This window comes from Syngnathus leptorhynchus, chromosome 14 (genome assembly GCF_054491065.1).
Source record: "Syngnathus leptorhynchus isolate UIUO chromosome 14, UIUO_Slep, whole genome shotgun sequence".
Classification (NCBI taxonomy): domain Eukaryota; kingdom Metazoa; phylum Chordata; class Actinopteri; order Syngnathiformes; family Syngnathidae; genus Syngnathus; species Syngnathus leptorhynchus.
In genome coordinates, this window is record NC_141208.1 from 3,892,639 (window position 1) to 3,913,055 (window position 20,417).

At 40.8% G+C, this 20,417-nt stretch overlaps 1 protein-coding gene and 1 long non-coding RNA gene across 3 annotated transcripts; one reads left to right on the plus strand and one right to left on the minus strand.

Annotated features, from left to right (window-relative positions):
- The first annotated feature begins 1,985 nt into the window (after positions 1–1,985).
- Positions 1,986–18,806, plus strand: crhr2 (corticotropin releasing hormone receptor 2). 2 transcript variants are annotated; one of them, XM_085929443.1, is made up of 12 exons: positions 1,986–2,234; positions 2,327–2,446; positions 11,517–11,602; positions 12,560–12,666; positions 13,244–13,361; positions 13,429–13,582; positions 14,270–14,330; positions 14,515–14,587; positions 14,760–14,845; positions 15,526–15,661; positions 16,140–16,181; positions 16,832–18,806. In XM_085929443.1, the coding sequence occupies exons 1-12, from the start codon at positions 2,114–2,116 to the stop codon at positions 16,970–16,972; spliced, it is 1,245 nt and encodes a 414-aa protein (XP_085785569.1). In that variant the 5' UTR covers positions 1,986–2,113; the 3' UTR covers positions 16,973–18,806. The 2 variants fall into 2 exon arrangements, with proteins under 2 accessions (XP_085785569.1, XP_085785570.1); XM_085929444.1 differs by lacking the exons at positions 1,986–2,234; positions 11,517–11,602 and having other exon boundaries at positions 2,361–2,446.
- LOC147046086 (uncharacterized) lies at positions 4,701–20,084 on the minus strand. Its single transcript, XR_015068138.1, has 4 exons — positions 19,964–20,084; positions 19,530–19,589; positions 16,779–16,964; positions 4,701–5,175 (listed from the first exon to the last, which is right to left on the minus strand). It is a non-coding gene; the product is annotated as an uncharacterized LOC147046086 (long non-coding RNA).
- Between the last annotated feature and the right edge of the window lie 333 nt (positions 20,085–20,417).

The following is a 20,417-nucleotide window of genomic DNA, read 5'->3' on the forward strand; positions in this document are numbered from 1 at the left end:
AAACCCCAGTTTAAGAACCACAGATTGAGGCCGATTTTACTCGCCGCCAATTGTTATTCCATGGAACCATTCTGATTGTCATCGTCTGGTAGATTAGTAGAACCCCCTTCGGCTTTCTTGCACGTATTTTCAACGTCTAATTAAAATAAGCAGTGTGTCCATTTGCAATTACAATTGAAAGGATGGATAGATTCCAAAGTGGGGGACCACAGACACCTCACGCTGTGAGTTTTAAATTGTCAGGCCAAATAAACAGCATATATAATTAAAACGCTCACGCAAGTTAAAATGTAGCATTTGGTGATGGGCGTCTCTGTTTTTGTTAGCTATTAAGCGTTCGGATACGATTTAATTACATGCTTGTTAATGAATATTTAACGAATACAACTGCTAAGGTAGTATATTGTACCGCACAGACGAGAATGTATTACAGTATGTCGCGGGAGGCGCGCTCATGACGCCATTCAACGGCGATTCAAATTTCAAATTGCAGCCGTGCACTGTGTCCATGCTAATTTACAATGTGAGCCACGTGATGTTATGTTTGCCCGAATATGTTTTCCCCCCTTCAAGCAGAAAAGGCCTCTTGATATTTAAAGAACATTCATCTGACTTGGAAATTAGCATCCGGTTCTACGCTTCTGACACTTAACATTCTCCAAAGCGCTGCAGGCTTGGAGAAGGTTGAGTGGTGCTTCTTCCCCATCACCTGCTGCAAGAATACACGTCGACCCCGTCACATGGTACATCAACATATACTGTATGGCACAATACACAGTCGACCGGATGGCTATGCTCAAGATTGTCTTGGACTGGACGTTGGGAGTTTTCTGTGAATATTGTGACCTTTTGCTGGTCTCCCAGGACTTTTTCACATTTCAGTAAACTACAAGTGGGTCATCGAAATTGTAAAAGGTTTCAGCTATCGAGCGTTACAACACAACGTTTCTGCAATGTTCTTGTTATCAACCTGCACGACATGAAACATGACCTTATTGTTTATAAACCATGTTCAGTGTTTACATAATTTGTTGCAGTCATGACATTAAAGTCATTCTGTACATAGTACAAAAAATATTCAGCTTTTTTTCCTTCTTAACCCTTCATTTAAATATAAACGTTGATATTTTGCAGCCTGACTCATGTTAAGCAAGTACGGGCTTCCATACAGCTGAGCCAAACAACTTTATGGCTGGTTAACATGTTTGATGTGTTTTTATTTAATTACAATCGATTACAAATCAAAATAGATAACAGGAGGTTGGGTTTGTATTGAGTGTGCTTGGGAGTACATGCAGTGATTTTCTGTTTCTGGTTAGTTGTTATCCCATGTGGATTTCTGTTTCTCAAAAATTTGTGATACAAGATTAATAATAATAAAATTATTTTTATTTCTTACCCTATAGGCTGACGCTAATGTTTCCACATACTAGAAAATAACCTAACAGAGCTTTGTCCAGGGCTGGTCAGAATGTAAACGATCTTGAGTTTGTAAGCCTACAATATATATTAAAACACTGAAATATAATTAATAAGTGATAAATAAATACAATAATAATATAATTAAACAATGTAAACCCGTGATCATGCATTGTTAAGATCTAATAGAACTTTTAGCACTACAAGGTAATTACAAACTTTTATTTGGGGGCGTACCGTAATCAAAACACCAAATTGAATAATGACCCGGAGTTAACCCCCTCGCCCCATGACGTCATCACGCATCAGGAGAGTATTCGTTCCTAAATAGCAATTCCATTTAGGGTAATATAATCAAAGGTTTAACCCAACAAATCCTCCTATTTATATAATAGAGTAACCTAATTAGGTACGTGCGTTTAGGGTAACCATGCAAACTGCTACATTTTCAGCCTGTTCTCCTCACTGACGTTGCGCTTCATTGACGCGTTGCACCTGTATTAAACGTTTATTACGTTGACTGTGATGGGAAGCGGCTCTGATTGGCCATCGCGTTGACAGCCAAGTAGGAGCGCGCGTCCTCCGCTTCGATCGTAAAGGGAGCGAACCGCTGGCGCTGCAAGCTCACTCGCTCACTCGCTCGCCTGCGCTCGGTGCGCGCGCGCCCCACCATCCACATGCACTAGCTGGGACCATGGATGCAACCCTCTACCAGATTATATTCGGGGAGCTGGTGGATTTAAATTGCACTTTGCTGGACGCGTTTCAAGACACTTTGTGGGAAAATGCTTCACTTTCACTCTTGAGCACTGATGGTAAGAGGGAGCACTTTTCTCCTCTTGATGTGGGGAGGGAGGAGGAATTAGCAACTCAAATGGAAGCTTTTTTTTTTTTTAATTCCTCCCAGGTTTCTACTGTAACGCCACTACTGATGAGATTGGCACCTGCTGGCCACGGAGCAACACCGGGAGGATTGTGGAGAGACCCTGCCCTGAGTACATTAACGGAGTCAAGTACAACACAAACAGTAAGTCGTTTTTATCCTCGAGGGAAGGAAAGAAAGTTACAGATTTTTTTGTTTGAGGCTCTGCATGCTTCCCACGCTGTTGTTTGATGCAAGCGTATATGACAGGGGGGGGGGGGGGTGTTGACAATTGTTAGCTCACCTCCTGTCACTGAAATAGACCCTCCACACGGAGCCTGTGTGAGGCACTTAAAGCGAGATGACAACTCTTGGTTTCTTCGAGGCAGCTTGAGTTTTGACTCTTGTGTCAGGGGGAATTAAAGTAAGGTTTCCTGGATGAAAGAAATAAACATAAATACGCAAAAACAAACCCCACAAAACACAATGATCACAAAGAAAAAAAATCGATTTTCATTAATTTTGAAGCACAACCAATTTTTACCGTTGTGCTAAATTTCGATTGTTTCATGTCTTGGAATTTCTTTTGTACGCTTCCCCTGACTTGAAAGATACAATCCCTTTAATGTTGCCAAAGAGGAGTAAAACTAGTTCATGAAGCTTCATTTTCCCATGTAGCCATTAATCAGCCATGCAGCAAACCACCCATCCATCCGCCTGCTGTGTTGTTTCATTTCTGCATGAAACCTCTGCAATCAAAATTTGTTTTTTGTTTTTTTACATACTGAGCCACAGCATTGATTATACATTTCACTTGTGATGCCATCAACACCAGAAAATGACTAGTCTCCTTGACAGCATGCGCTCATTGATGTCATCGCCTTCAAAATAATTATCACTCATGCCTCCTGCATGAGTGATAATTATTTTGGGCAACACTGTTTTGTCTGCCCTCAAACAAAGTCTTCACTTTAACGCCATCAATATAAATAACTCCTCTCCTATACGTAAGGCCATTTTAATTGGCTGTGAATTCACCATGCAAAGCTTCCCTTGAAATGAGTTTATCATTTCAGGAGGTGCATCGTAAACAATGGTGGCAACATGAGCCCTCACGGGGATTTCCATGCTGGAGCTGCCGCAGAAGCGTGTTTGTTCATATGCACACGCTTCTTTTTTTTATATATATATATATGAAAAGCTTTGACAGGTGGAGGCAGGCCATACCCGCAACTCTATGCTGTGACGTTAGTATGTTTGAAGCATTCACGTGTCACAACAGGTCACAAGTGCAAGATCTCTGGTCATCTTGAGACATCCATGACGTGATTAGAAGAGAAGCTTCCGAAGGTACTGGGGGGTTTTGCAGAGGAGGCTGAGTTGATGACAAATAAGCACCCAAAACCTCCCTCCCTTGCTTCTTTGACATTACAGTAGCTATTTGGATTTCTCCCCTTTTTCCATATTTAACTTATTTTTCAATGCGGTGATTGAAACACATTCTAAAAACAAAAAAAAATATGAACCATACCTAACATTTCATATTGACAGTATGGATGTTTTTTGACCAGACATTGACAGATAGAACATGGCGTCTCAGGTAAGGTGATGGAAATTCCCATCCATGTTTTGCAGCCTGTATGAATATTAATGTGCGTGCAGAGTGCTGTAAGAGGTTTATGCATTTTTTAAAACAGCCCGTGTTCCTCTTTGTGTATTTATAGTTGGTTAAGTCGGCGTAAAACGGGCAAGGTCGGGACCGTGCCGTTTTTAGATGTTTGAAAACATTTATTTTTGCGACCTTGTGATCTTGTCTGTCAGGCCTCGGGCGAAACAACGTGTCGTTGGTCAGCTTTGCAAAGTCGAGCCGTACCTCGGTCAACTGTTTTTTTTTTCCCCCGCTTGGCGGCTGTAACTAATTATTGGCTGAATTACAATGGCTTCCCCGGATGGTCGCCACCACAACGGCGCACTCCTCCTTTCATTGTGGTACAGAGAACCTCTGTGGGCAGCGCCGCCAAGAGTCGGGACTGCTATTGATTCCCTTATCGGGATTGATAATGTCCGAGTCATATCAGTGTGCGCTGGGCCACCGCCTGTCGCTTTATACGACATCTGGAATAAGCGATAAGAATCGCGTGGCTTGTTATGAAAGTGAAGCAGAGAGACGACAGTGTGTGAACTTGAGTCACCCTTTTGGTGGCTTACAAAAAAAAAATGAGCTGAATTGACGTTAGGTGGGTTGGGGTACTGATAAGGTGAGAATGGGGTTAAGTCAGACTTAAGGCTTAGTTTTTACTTGGGGTCTTTTTGCCTTAATTAGATGTGATATTTTTGGAATTGGATCTAATAATTGAAACTGTATTTGAAAAGCACATCAAATGAACTTTTGTGGAGAAATGCAAGCAAGGACCTGGTCACACTGCTCAACATACATTATTAGAATAGAAGATTGAAAAATGTATTTATAAAATTAGATTTTCGTTCAATCAAGTGTCATCTTTTAGGAAAGCGTTTGGAAAGACTTGACTATAATAGGACATTTCAAAAACCTTGTACATGAGCAAAAGGTGGACCTTTTGATGGAAACGTCGTAGTGAACCTGCATTTTCTTGAAAAGCTGACAATCCATACAAATGCATGTACGCTGACATTTACTATGAGATCAATTTGCTACATTTCAATACACAAAAGCTTTTAGTCCGGTGGCTGCTTCTCTTGTGTGAAGTCATTCTCCCGCAGTCTATGTGACTGGGTCAGCGGGTTTGCTTAGTGTGTATTGCAAACATTTCACCCACCGTTGCACAGCAAGTTCCCCATGAGATTTAATCAGCTACAGCAGACACCAATCTCCTTTTGTCAAATTCGGGGCTTCACCCTGATAGTCTTCCACCCTACCAAAAAAATAAATCCACCGCATGATCATTTTAATATATAAATAAATAATCAAAAGATACATCCTGATATTGAAGCAAAACTGTTTTTCTTTTGACTGGAGGTGATGTATTTTATTTCTACTTAAAGCTGTCACAGCTGCCTTCTTGCCTTTAAAGCTTCTCTGTGGAGCTTTTTGCCTGCAGGTAAGCCCGTTTCACTTGTATTCCATTTTTCATACAATTCTTTGAAGAAGCGCCCTGGCACTATTCTACATCTGGCGTTGGGAAATGAGTAGCGATCTCCAACGTGGGGAAAAAGTTGAACACTGCTGAGGCCATGCAATTCTAATTTTCAACGACATTTTTGGGGGCACAAAAAATATTGAAAATGTAATCATTTAAAACAGGTGTCAAAACCCAAATTACAGCGTTTTGATGGGAACATGGCTTGGACGATACAAAGTTATTGAATATACACAACTATAAAATGTAAAGCCATAACAACGATACTAACAATGGAGTCGGACTTTTAAGCAGTTTTTTCCCTCCCTTTAGAGTACAATTTACTCGGAGGGCCAATATATGAATAGCAACACGGCTTAATTTGACATTTTAGCAATAGTTTGAAGAGCATTTCATTTTTCTTCCAGTCACTATACATCACTGGCATATATAGATAACCACAGCTATATTTGTCATTCATAAAAAATAATTTTCAGACCATTTAAGTGTGATTGGATCAATTCCGTAGCGCACCTGATTAGCTCTAATGAACCCCTCATGAATCAATCAAACACCACAGTGTGATCATTGCACTGATAATGTAATTAATAAGCTCCCACGCAAATGTATGTTAAAGATGCCGGAGATACAAAAGTGACGCTACATTGTAAAATATCAAAAAGAAATCTTTTTTTTGTAAAGCTGAAAAACATCTGACATTGACATAAAGTGATGGTATGTGCAAGCGTGTTGCTCGTACAGTATGCTCTCATTACCCCGACACGCGATTCCATGTTTGGCTTATTGCCCCCCCACCCTCGGGGTCTCTTAACTCTGGCTCATGTCTCTCACCAACTGATTGCGCTAAAAAGCGACTGATGGCAAATGCTCGACCGGCATGTATATGTCGTACAGGAGCGAAGATTGTATTAATTCCCTCATGCGACAAGAGGCCATGAAGAGAAGGCGGAGAATTAAAGAGCAGCGGATGAGTCACCCTGTTTCTTCCAGTGACCATTAACACACTTGTAATACGCAATTCTGTGAAACCAACGATAACATTGCTCAATAAAATGCAGCGATGGGGACAGAAAGGTGGTTATGTTTGAAATGCTGCTCGTCAAAAAAAACTTAATCTGAATCTCGTGGAGTGACAATGGTCGGATGCGCTTTCCTTCCTGTCCTCAGCTTCTTCGCGTGCATTTCCGGGCGACTGACTTCTGACTCTTAAATTCGTCCTGCGGTAAATTTTCCCGAATGTGGGCAAGATTTCCTAACATCCAGACGTATTCATTTCAGACTCATCTGAGTCGTAAAGACTTTTTTTTTTAAATCTTAACTACATTTTTAAATGTGAGCGACCTCACACAAGGCAAGGGCAAGATGTGAGCTTATTGCTCTTAATGGGTCCATTAAAAAAAAAAAAATCCACTCTTTTGGTAATCACAGTTGAACTTTTCTCCTTGTCATTTTTCTTTTGTTAACTGATGTGTGAAATGCATTACACAAGCCTTAAATTACCTTCAGGTCACTTCACTTTTTTAACTATTGAATGCGTTCAATGCTTAAGATTGTCGGTCAAAAAGTTTTCTCAGCAGATCAGGAAGGAATAATTATGTAAAACACCCCACACTAATCCTCATCTTAAAAGATAAGCAATTATTGGGCTTTGTCTGACTTTAATCGAAGGGGAGGGCTAAAGCTCAAATGCGTTTTGCTTATCTGTACGTGTACACCAATCACTTGATATGATTGTATCTCAAAATCTTCAAACACAACACATCCATTCTAGCCTCTACCTCTTTTTAGTTTAAAACACAAATCCATTTGTCTAAACCGCTAATCCTCACAGATGGCACCTAAATAGCTGCTAGCTAGTTAGCGACAAGCTAATGTAGACAACAGACTGATAGATGAAGAAGAGGAAATGTATTTTCAAGGCTTTTGAGGTTTCTGCAATGTCAATACAACTTTGTGAACCGTTGCATTGCCAATCAGGGTTCTTGCTTTCTTTCTCAGTTTTTTTTTATTATCCCCGCTAACCTCAAAATTGCAGCCGGCATCCAATTAGGCTGCGGACGACCTTTTGTCACTGTCTCTTGAATTTGGGCTGGCATCCTAAACAGCTAGCTAATCCCTGGCACGAGCGGAAGGATTTCCACAACATTGCCCCGCGTGTATCCCCCTTTCTGCAAAAAGCTCGACTGATTTGCTGCATGGGCTCGCTTTTGCTTGCATGAGAGGGGAAATAGATTTTAGAAGACAGTTGTTTCAAGCAGCGCTGTTCGAGGCTTTTGACATGGACAATTCAGTTGAGCGAAAGTGAAGGAAACTTTTTATCGCATTCTGCTGAAAAACATCAAGTCGGGTTTTGTTCAGTTTTGCTACATTCTCCTGATGTTTAAAATAGATACAGACAATTGTACTCATCCTTTGAAAAGTGACTACTGATTATATGTTTCGGAAAACTGACCGCTACAGCACTGAAAGTGCTGATTTGAGATGTGACCCCATGCCTTGATTGGACATTGTGCATAGGATGGCAATTTAATTGTCCTCAGAAATGGGACAGACACATTTCTTTTAATCCAGGTTTTTCTTTACCGATGGGGGGAACATAGCTTTACCATCCAATGGAAGCCACACCCCTAATTCTCTTAAAATCCAGGAGTCCATGCAGTCTATTGCAAGATGATCTCCACTTGCCGATGTACAATTAGCCGCTGCGGATCGTCGTACAGCGACCGCCCTCGACCCCCGATCGTGCGTCCGTGTGTGACCTGAATGTGTCTTCTCTTCTAGTTGGTGAGCAAAATTTGCATTTATATGCAGCACATTATGCGCACGTAAAATGCACCTTCGAAACGGACATTCTAACAATAAACGTTCAAGTCCGTGTGAATATTATGCTGCCTTTACCTTGCAACTGACAACCATGTGACACCCAACGTAGCACTAACAGAATCGAACGCCTTCAAGAATAGGATGGTAATAGGGCCTGACGTGGCTCAGAGGGAGGTTTTTTAACTGCAGGGCGTCCTCACTTTACGACAGAAACCCTTTCCTGCGGCGATGATCTAACCTCAAGTCGCAGTGCTAACTAAAGTCAATTACAGCAAATACTTGTATGTTAACCGAGGACCTCCTTGACGCACTCATTAGTAATTGCACACAATGAACATATGAAGCACCTGTAAGAAGATTAAATCGATTCGCCATGATAAGTCCCACTTAGTGGAGTGTGGACATCTGTCAAGGCTGAGCAACCATAATTTGGATAGGCACCAAATTGCCCGCCTTCATAGACACTCATCTCCTGTTTATCTCTTGATTAAGATTCATGATTAATTCAGTGGAAAATTAAAGAAAATGCGAGCAAAATGTCCTGTGGCTCAAAGGGAAAAAAAAAACTCGAATATCCAATTATGAGTTGTTGTATTCCTTGGCCCTTCCTTCCGCAGATATCTCTTGAAAGTGGTTTTTTGCTAACAAAGAAATGCAAAAGCGATCCGAGGCGTCACGTGACTCAGACGTGGCACTTTCTCGGCTCGTTTCAAAAGTCAAGAGTGAAGAATTGACTCCGAAGCAATCTGTATTTTAAAAAGGGTACATTTCTATTTCAAATGTATTCTGCATCAGGAAACGTAAATAGTCACAAATCCAAACTGGAGACCGCCTTCAATAAATGCTATGGCAAGCGAGACACTTTTTGGGTCATACATTTCCTTTCTGACTGTTCAGTGATTTTAGCTTCACAGAAACACAAGACCAAAAGCTTCTCTGAAGTGCCACCGTACAAGGTTCTTACACAAGGCGCGGGGAACATTTCAGTATTCATAATGTGATGGCCAGTCTTAATTACTGAGGGAAAAACGACGCCGTTTGTGATCAAGGCCATCTTTCATTTGAGGTGGAAATGGTGGAAAGGCCCTTGTCAAATGGATTTCTTGTCATTATTCTAAGGCTAAAAAAAAAATGTGTAGGTGTGTCCTGATGAAAATCCCTCAAAGTTATATACTCGCACAAATATTAATATTCCACCCATTTTGAATCTCATAGATAAATGGAGCAGATCTGTCTCGCCTTGTACACCTCTTCTCTGAAGTCTCAACAACTGCCGAGCGAACTTGTTAACTAACGTTCTAATATCTTACTTTAAATTGTGCCATAAAAATTTACAGCTAAACCTGCCAGTAATAACTCATATTATGATTAAAATGATTATTATTGGCCTCTTTGAAATAGTACAGACTACAGCTAATAGATTCATTAAAAACAATCCATAAACTACAAATGAGAGAAAAATGATTTGTTGGGGTAAAATAAATTACAAATGGATGATTGATGATGATATGATGATCTGTGTGTGTTTGTGTGTGTTCACCTGGTCTCTGACACGTGTAACACTCTGGACTTGCTCCAGTTCCCCCGCTGCCTAAGCGAATCACTTTATCAAACTCAAGCCCAGCACTGTGGCCTAGTTCACTCTGTGCCCGATGAGTTAAATTAGATTTTGGCAAATGAGCCATTTTGGTTATGCATCTTTAATGTGGTAAAAGCCTTTTACCTGTGATTTGGACACACACTCGGGGTGGGGGGGGGTGTGTGTCCTGTTTGGACTGGCTCGTAATGTGGCCCCATGCGTCCGGTTAACTATGTCAACAAATTTCGACCTCATTTCCATGTCAGTTGTGAAGCTCCGAATATGTGCACTTCTGCAAATACTCACACTCGCATTTGCTTTTTGGTTTAGTCGGCGTGACAGCATTCGCTGAGTCACACGCACCTCCTGCGACTGTCAATTGAGAAGGCGGTTGGGTGTCAAATAGCCGCACCGACCGGCGACAAGTCACATTCTGAGCACTACCGCAAACCACACACATGACATTCCACACACACACAGAGGAGCCCGAAAGTGAGAGAGTTTCTGATTGCTTCTATTTCTTATTTCATTCAGCTGCCAGGGGTGGCACCAGGGGTGAAGTTCAAATTGGGATAGCAGCTTCGAGACAGAAAACTCGAGTGATGGAGGGGTCGGTACTACTAGCTAGCTGGCTACTAGCTCGCTATATTAAGAATGCCTGTTGCAAATTAGTGCCAAAAGAATAAAATAGCTGGAGTTACTGCTTTTTCATGCGTGGTGTGCAGATGGTTGGAAATGCATTTCCCTTGCACCAGTGTCGGGGAATTAGCCGTGCGTCAGTGGAAGAGCTCGCACCCTCCCACCCCCCTACTTGTGTTTCGACACCATCTCTGCTTGCTTACACAAATGCGGTGCCATCGTCGCCCGCAGAAGGAGACAAGTCGGGGGAAGCAAAACCCGACTCTAAAATTAGCTCTCGACGACTTCAAGGATGACTTTTGTGTGAATTTTCTTGTCAAGTGGCAGCTTGAATGTGCAGTTGAATTGCAACTGGTTAGGGCGGGGTCTTAAGACTTTTTGGTTACAGCACAGTGATGCTGCAAGTTCGAAATTCCAGACTTCTGTGAAGTAATTTGGATCATTTGATTTGTTTGTTTGCATGAAGCTGATCGGTTGTACTAAAAAGCGTGTGGGTGCCAAAAAAAATATCCGACGTCATTGACTTATCGACGTTGACTTTCATCAAGAGTCGCCGACAAAAACAATCGTTAGTCGTTTAACATTGAACCTGTGATGAAAAGAAGATTGAGGGGAAAGATAAATCACCTCATCTTCGGAGTAAAAGGAACAACATAAAAACGGCAAAGTAGTTGCCGTAAATTCTCCAATGAATGACAGCTTCTAAAGTACAACATCAATAATAATCTTATTGTGTGTTTTCTTAAGAAATCACAGGGGCTGAAAGCAGAAGATTGCAACAATTACAGTTTTAACAGTGTAAATTATTGCGTAATAAAAACTTTGTTGGCATTTATTGCTTTGACTTGAGTGGCCTATTCTTGTTAAACAAGCTAACAAGTTTAACGTATTCCAGATTTTTTGTGTGCTAAACTTTAACCTTGGCATTCAGCTTTCGGAACACTTTGTCGGTCCAAACGGCATTTCACAAGTGACTTTCGTGACTCAGGGCGGCTGATTGCATATACCGTCTCGATGAAGTGCGCGTCTTGGAGCCTAGTTTGTTTGCGATAATTGCTTTGTCATTTCTTTTCAGGGAGCGCATACAGAGAATGCATGGAGAACGGCACATGGGCGTTAAGGAGCAATTATTCAAATTGCGTGCCCATTTTGGGGGAGAAGGTAAATGCCTATTTTGGTTCTATTTTTAAAATGCCACCTAAAGGATTTGTCTTTAGCGTCGCTCAATTACACACTTGAGATGTACGTATTGTTTTCCGAACCAACTGCGCGTCTCCGAATGCATTTACGAGCGCAAGAGCGACTGCGATAAGCGGCCCGATCGCTGGTGTATTTCTGGCTCTTGCTCCATTTTTCCTCAGACAAATTTAGACATCCTAAGACATTTGAAGTGTGTCAATGAGGTTTATTTTCCCTCCTTGAACTAAAAGCGCTAACAATCTTGGGTGACGAGGCGAATGACATTTTCAGGAGTGTGGCAGAAAGGGAAAAACTGGAATAGAGAGTGACATGGATATTGTTAGATAATATCAGAATTAAAAGTCTTTTTAATTTACTGTCACGATATCAGTTAAATAAACACACCAATGTAAATCCTGCTTCTTTTATTTTTCATATACTTTATGGTACTTGGCAAAAGACTCCCATGTTTTCTGAAAACATTTCAGAAGACGTTTGGCCATTGTGCTATTAGGCTAAACCCAACCACAAATTTCACACTGGCATGAGATTCGCAGTCTACATCTGAATGATGCTACGTGATGCCAGCAAGTTTGACATCCCGCCAACAGCATATTGCTAGCCAAATTGTCGGCTAGCCAGAGTGTGATTCAAACACACGCTTTCCCTTTGCTTATATGTTTATTCAACCTAATGTTATTCTATTTTAGTTGAATTTATTACACACTCCTTTTTATGTCCGCGTGATGCTCTTTCAAATGTGTGAGCATGTTTGACATCCTGCCAATAGCGTTTCGCTAGCCAAAATGGCCACTAGCCTGAGCTGTACTGTTGAAATGTGGCCAGAAGTTGCTGCTTTAAAAAAAATAAATAAGAAGAAAAGGTTATATATTGTCTGGATGTAAATGCGTAGGGGGTGTTTCACTTGTTGTCTTTCAGAGAATGTATCCTGTACATTACAAGATAGCGCTGATCATCAACTACCTGGGCCACTGCATCTCTGTGGGGGCGCTATTAGTGGCCTTCATCCTCTTCTTGTGCTTAAGGCGAGTACAGAAATAGTTCACAAATATCTCTATGTGCCATGCGTGCCGTCTGAGAGCAGCAGATGTTCTGGAACGTTCCTCTTCTATTCCTCTCCCTTCCTTCCTTGTCATAAGGTCACTGATGTCAAAGGAATAGATTGCAGCAGCTCCGTGCTTCATGCATGTGCTGTATATGATGAATGTTTTCCCTTCTCCTCGTCGTCTTCAGCGGAATCTTTGTGATTCTTTGCATGTCCTGCTCGAAACGCACACCTACACCTGCTCGGACATTGTGGGCCTCAGCTGCACTGTTAGCAGTGAGCAGCTGGCAGCCATTAAAGGCAGCAAATAATCAATATTCGGTGGGGGATTTCAAAAGATGGCAACCACTCGTGTATGTGTGAAGTCTGCTTCGACGTGGGCTCAAAAATGCACCGAGTAAACATCCCATCTTTCATCAGGTTTCCTTCAAATAAAATTTCCATCCATTTTCTTCTACTTATCTGGTAGAAACACAGACTTCTCTCTCCCCAGCAATCACAAAGCGTTCCCAGAACCAGCCGAGAGACGTAACCCATCCAATGTCTCTTCTTCGTAGGAGCATACGATGTTTGCGTAACATCATCCACTGGAACTTAATTACTACCTTCATCTTGAGGAACATCATGTGGTTCCTGCTGCAGTTCATCGACCACAACATCCACGAGAGTAACGAGGTAGGCGTCGCTCACTCTGCTTCTTGTTTGGCTGATTGCTGACGCTTGTGTCATTCCCGTGCGCCAGCCGTGGTGTCGCCTGATGACCACCGTCTACAACTACTTTGTGGTCACCAACTTCTTCTGGATGTTTGTGGAGGGCTGCTACCTGCACACAGCCATCGTGATGACCTACTCCACCGATAAGCTACGCAAATGGGTTTTTCTCTGCATCGGCTGGTGTAAGTTGTCATTTTACCATATTAAAAAAAATAAAAGAGTACATCATGACCTTTTGCTACTCCATTGTCGGTTTACACTCAAGTCGCATTATTATTTGGGAGCATTGAAGTCTGTCTCGGCGCGTTTCGCCGGCGGGCGTACGAAAAGTAAACATTATTTGACGTGCCCCTGAGAGGAACCCTGACATTCTTTGTCTTTATGTCACGGTCAATGTGCGTGTTGTATAATTGGGGAGGGGGGGGGGGGGGGCTTGAGGTCCGGCAAATTGTGGCGGTGCTCGAGTGTAACAACAGATGAGACAGATGCTAGCTCATCAGCGCTGACAGGCAAATTGATGAGATTGTTCTTCGAGATCCAAACGGACGAGTTTGATGGAAAAGTATCCCGCATTTGTGTTCAGTTGACGGAGATAACTCTTGAAACGAAAATGACTCAGTTGTCATAGCAGCCAAGCACATCCATTACTTTAAATTGTGAGTGTCATTTGGAAGAATCTCCGTCTGCTTCGTTTTGGAAAGTTTTTCTTTGTACGTCTGATTTTATGTGGCTATATTTAATTTCTAACAGAAACATGTTAATGAACTTGAATTTTGTAGAGTAGGTCACTTATTGCTATACTTTAATATAAAAAGTGACTTTTGGAAATGGTGAATTTTTAGTCACTTGAAATTTGCCATCCCTTTCAGGTATCCCATGTCCAATAATCATAGCCTGGAGCATCGGGAAGCTGTATTATGAAAATGAAAAGTAGGTACTTGAATTATTTAATTTGCCTGATAGCAGTCATTTTTTTTAACTTGACCGGGAAATGAAAAAAACAACAACCCAACAACCAAATTTTGTATGGATATCGTGACAGTTAATTAAAATGACTTTTATGCTAATAAGCTAACTCTTGACAACATTCAAATGTACTGCTTGCCTCTTATAGGTGCTGGTTTGGGAAGGACCCCGGCAAATATATTGACTACATTTACCAAGGGCCCGTCATTCTCGTGCTACTGGTCAGCATCGCTCCAGGACATTTGTTGTGTTTGATTATTCGGAAAGTTGGAAGACAATTAGCACTCTGCACCAATTTGCCTAAATGCGGGCAGAGCAGAGCAAAGCCTCAAATGATCATTTCTCAGTATTGCTTGAAAAAGACTTGATTTTTTTTTTGTCTTTCTTTTCTAGATCAACTTTGTTTTCCTCTTCAACATAGTCAGAATACTGATGACTAAACTGAGGGCGTCGACCACCTCGGAAACCATCCAGTACAGGTGAGCAGTTTTTTTTCTTTGGCTTCTTTTCATGCCAAGATTGAAAGGCTTTGCTAGCTTTAGAAATGTGCTTTCAGAATGCCGCCTTTCCGCAGTCGATGAGATTCCATTCAAAAAATATTTCATTAACTTTAATGACGTTATTTCAAGATGTTTTTTTCTCTCTCTCTTTTTTACTCGAAAGACTTTATTAATTTCTGTGAACGCTTTTACCGTTTGCACTCGACGGCACGTTTATTCCGATCAGATCTCGTGTTGTGAGTAGCTCCGGGAAGCATTTTTCATATTAACCGTGCTTCATTAGGCCCGTTCGTCTCACGAGGGAGACTTGAGCTGCTCGCCATCTGGAGGCGGGATATTTTCATTTAAAGACACGTTAGCAGCGGACTATTTTTAGAGAGGAAAAGATCACACTTCATCTCGCATCTTTGCTTTCGCTTGCTCCATTAATGTGATCATGTGTCAATCTGTCTGAGTGCCTTGTTGTAAAAATCACTGATTGGCTGTTGACCACAATTTGCTAAGCAGTTCTTCTCCTTCACCCATGCAAACACACAGAAACACCAATCTCGGAAGGTGATGACTCGGCATTTCACGTTAGATACTACGCGACCCAACAATTTCAGAACAGCGATTTTAGATTTTTTTTTTTCCGTTTGGCCTTGCTGATCCCTCTGCAGAAAGGCAGTGAAGGCCACGCTGGTGTTGCTTCCACTTCTGGGCATCACCTACATGCTCTTCTTTGTCAACCCGGGCGGGGACGACATCTCGCAGATCGTCTTCGTCTATTTCAATTCCTTCCTGCAGTCCTTCCAGGTAAAACGGGCGCCTCCGGGGCCGAGTTCTCAGCGTGACTCACCACGGCTGGGTCTCGTTGAAACTTTTTTTTCCTCCGGGCGTGTGTGCGCGCGCGAGGACTTTGCGGCGGGGGAGGACGATGCGAGGAGCACGATATCCTGATGCTTTTCTGCGCTCTCAACTGTCACAAATAAGTTGTCCATGTGGGCATGATTGCGCTCCTAGGGCTATTTTTTCAAATAATGTACTCTTTGAGGAATACTCAAAGAACTATTCGAAGAGGCTCTTAGACCCAACTTAGTCAAATCTAAATATAGACACAAACATTGGCCTAATCCGTGGAATTATTGAACGCAAAGTGTCACGATGGGATTCACACCATTCGCTCCGTGTAAATGTCTTTCATTCTGTGGAGAGCAATAATGTGTCATTAGTTAGCGTGATCTAATTGCGGCGTGATTACACCGTATGGCGCTGATATGTGTTTTTCCCGCAGGGCTTCTTTGTGTCCGTCTTCTACTGCTTTCTTAATGGGGAGGTGAGTTCATTTATTCATTTGCAAAAAAAATTAAGGATTTGGTCAAATCGAAAATCCCCGCAGGATTTCTATGTTTATCCGAGGCAGGTTTAACTCAATCGCGTGTGACGTAGCTTTAATTAAGAAACACAATCGTGGCTAACGTAGCTCGATGCATTTTCATGGGGTTGTGTAATGCGATCAAACTCTAATTGGGTCGCGTCTCTCTCGTCTCTGAGTACATTTGCGAGCTTGCCAACGTTAATCAAATACTATCTGACAGTGCAGAGATGAACGATCAGCTCCTGAGTGTCTATTCAAACATTGGCTGCCATTGTTGTGTGCTAATGAGCAAAAATGCTAATGTTGTGCTTGTCTGATGACATTATTAGTGTTAAGAAGAAAATACTAGGGCTGCAACCAATAATCGATTAAAATCCATTATTTTGTCAATTAATTGTTTAATAGGATTTAACTTATTGATAAAAAGACATTTTAAATTGACTGTGTAGAAAATGCACAAAAATAAACGTGTGATTCCGTAATTGGTTTGGTCTCGAACAAATCACAATTTCATATCCCATACTAACCTGAGAAGTTGTTGATGTTAAGGCTTACCTGTGTCATACTTGATGGCAGTTAAGTAGACAAACTTTTTTCTGTTGCCGTAGGTTCGTTCGGCAGTGAGGAAACGCTGGCACCGGTGGCAAGACAATCACGCCCTGCGGGTGAGAGTTGCTCGAGCCATGTCCATCCCCACGTCCCCAACGCGGGTCAGCTTTCACAGCATTAAGCAGACCACCGCTGTGTGAAAACACACAAATTAGTTAATATGCGTGATGGGGACCAGCACCCGCGAGGTCATCGGCTCTAACGGCAAACGGCTGTCCAACGGTCATTTTAACAAGAACCGCGACAGCTGACCAAGGTTTCAGCGCCGTCTTAGGCTGGCGTGAAGCTGGTCATTGGTGGTTGTGGTCATTGTTGTCTGCCAGTTATTTACAAAGCAGAGTTCCTTGTATTGCCAGCCATTTTGGAGCATTCAATACTTACAGAATACTGAGTTCTGTGACAATATAAGCACCAGCCCTCCCAAAAGAAAGAACAGTGGTTTGTTTCACCTAAAACAAAATCTTCGAACAAAATGTCAAGCAGAACGGCATTTTGATGCAATTTTTTTTTACACTAATAATGGCATAAAATAAAACAAACTCGACTGGAAGGGCTTTTGCTGGCAAAATAACTTACTCAAAGATATACAATTATGAAACGTGCCATTATTTACTGTATCGATATGCATGGATAAATAAAAATGCATCTCTAAACATAATAAACAACGCATAAATAGGCCAACCAATAAAGCAGTAGACAATATTTTCTGAGATACGCGAAAATTGGTACTGTGCTATAGTTAGCCAATGTGCTCATGCTATTTTTGACTACAGTTTTTGAAAAAAAAATTTTTTATATGCGGCGCTAGCCACATGTAAGGTTTAACAAAAACGAACGTGTCAAATTTCTCATCTTGTTTACATAATCTTTTTATTTATTTTGTGCTGTTTTGAACTGTAAATGAAAGACATTGATCATGGGAAGTGGTTCGGTGCTTATGTCTCTTTCACTGTGTATATTTCAACAACTCCTCTTAATATGAATTTGTAAAGTGTACATTTGATCAAGTTAGTATTTTGTACAAGTTTGATACATCACCCCAGGGCATTGCGTTGTATGTACACTGTTGCTGTTTGGGAATTGTCGTAGATGTTGTCCAGATGTTACATTTAATATAAAGTCGTGCCTTGATTTATGAGTTCCATTGTTCCGTGATCACCATCTCGATCTCAAAACACTCTTATTATAAATCAGTGTCAACGTGTTGCTGCAACTCAGTTGCTTTAAGTTTTATGACACCGTATAATTGATGCTAATTTTATGAGCCCATTTATGGCATTTTCATTTTTGTGAACGTTACTTAGCCAACATAATGTGTTCAAAAAACAAAATGTAGTTAATTCTCTGTTTTGAGTTAAATTTGACTGTTAACTAATGTGGGCATGGCATTGTTAACGACAGCATATGCCAAAGTGCTGATTGCTGTGCAGTTCACTACAACCAACTAGTTTTGTGTCTCAGTTTATTAGTTCAATACAAAAAAGGTTCTTAAATAAAAAAACAAAACCTCATAAGTCTGGTCACTCAGTCACTCAAAAGTCAGGGTACCAATTATATGTAAATGTGTGTGTGTGTCAATGTGTCATATGTGTACACAGATGTATTATCACTTCATGGTACAATAACACATGTAATTGTATTTTTGTTGAAATAATAAAGAACAAAATTTGTTCCAAATTTGCCAAAGAAGACTCCAACATGTTGCGTCAAGACTGAAAAGCAAGCATCTACAAAGTCAAGAAAGAAAAAATTGTATATTCTGGTGATAACCTTGTTCATCATGTACATCACACACAAGCTGCGAAATCATATTTGTATATACTAACTTGTATATTTGACCTGCGGATTTGATGGAAAGCAGTTTGCTATGTCACCTGTTTTGCCTTACAAAAAAAAAAACATGTGCGTCTGTGTCAGTCTAAATGACATCCTTGTCATTCAAAAAAAGAAAGTAGTATTTCAATTAAAAGATAAACTTGGAATACCTTTGTGCTCTGCTTTCTCTGTTACCTACCTGATTGGGTTGCCCTCCAGCTAGATGTTAGCATACCAATTATTAGCATTGTACCTGTTTTAGTAGACTAGAACTTTAGCACATCCGATAAAAAGCTTGAGATGCTCTAGAATTAAATATATTGGTCCATTTAGATTGGGCTATTTTTTTTATTGGAGGACCAAGTTCAAACAGAAGAAAAGGTAAAGCCTGTCATTTACTTCTATGGAAAAACTGCTCACGTAATACCAACATTTCCTGGTTAAATGCAGCATAAAACTAGGCACCCATCCTCGCATTAACGCCCCCCATGAGCCCACACACTCCCTGCTGCAAGGCCTTCCTCAAACAATTAACTGAACACAAGTGAAGCACTATCATAATGGTTTGTTGTGTCAAATCCTGCTTCCCATGCTTGGACGACAGTAGGAGGGACCTGACACAATGGCAGTGTCCAGTCGCAGTAACATAACAGTACAGTACACTTCATTGTGCCCACGGCATCTTTGTGTCCTCTAAATATGTCTCGAGCAATTAACTCCAACGCAAATGGACAGAGGTCGTGTGCGCATGTTTGCATCCATTTAATGGTAACATGCATAAAAATATATTGTTCTTGTGCTTTCTGAAGAATTTAAAGAGATGAATTCAAAGTGGTTATTTATATAGATAGTTCTGATTATTTTGTAGAAATAATGACTTACTTCATTTTTAAACTGCTGTGCAGTCCTTGTACTGTAAATGACTGCTGACTGGTGTCGTCACTGTGCAAAAGAATGAAATTAAACAACAGCACCCTCGTGTGACTAAAAAGAGTTACTACTACTACAGTACTTCATAACTAAAACTACATCCCTGCCAGACATTTCTAGTATTAGAATATTCTAAAATAAAATACCAATGTGTCGATAAACCACTTTAAAACAAAATATAAATGTTGGCATTTTATACAGTATTTACAATTTTGTGTACATCTGTGGGTCGTATGCCGAATTCTGTTTTAGAGGTAACGTAAAGTGTCTTGATGTCGGTAGAGTGGTCGAAAAATAGCTACGATAAATAAACAATTTTTCAGCACGGAGTGTTGTCTTATTGGGCATAATAATCTAGCAACGAAGCGTGAACTCAAATTACATACCTGCAAATGAGTGTGACTTCTCCTGTTGCCTTTGCGAGACCAGTTCAGATATGCGTGATCACGAATTTACGACATTCAGATGTATTCGGACTAGCCAAAGCTAGCAACACGAGCCCGCCAGTACCGTCCTATTTCCGGTGTCGGTTTACGTCAATGTGCTTTTATGCTAGTAGGCTAACAAAAATCGTAATATAAGTAACATATCGTTAGAATGTTAAAATTATTGTTATAATGATGCCATTTAGTACATTTGAAATAGTAATTTAAAGTATTTTTGTGATTTAAAAAAGTAAGCTTTTCAAATATATTTGTGAATAATTTGAATAGAAATTTCATATAATACATATATATATATATATATATATATATATATAATATGGATTTATGATTCAATTATAGTTTTGCAAATAACTAATCTGTTTTCCCTAGGTGTTTTGTTTAATATAAGGCTACG

What these genes read in the sequence shown, in the direction of transcription:
- crhr2 (XM_085929443.1), top strand. Translation starts at nt 2,114, where the DNA reads ATGGATGCAACCCTCTACCAGATTATATTCGGGGAGCTGGTGGATTTA. An exon ending in ATCCTCTTCTTGTGCTTAAG is followed by an intron (nt 12,667 to 13,243) that starts GCGAGTACAGAA and finishes TCTTCTTCGTAG; the next exon opens with GAGCATACGATGTTTGCGTA. An exon ending in ACATCCACGAGAGTAACGAG is followed by an intron (nt 13,362 to 13,428) that starts GTAGGCGTCGCT and finishes CCCGTGCGCCAG; the next exon opens with CCGTGGTGTCGCCTGATGAC.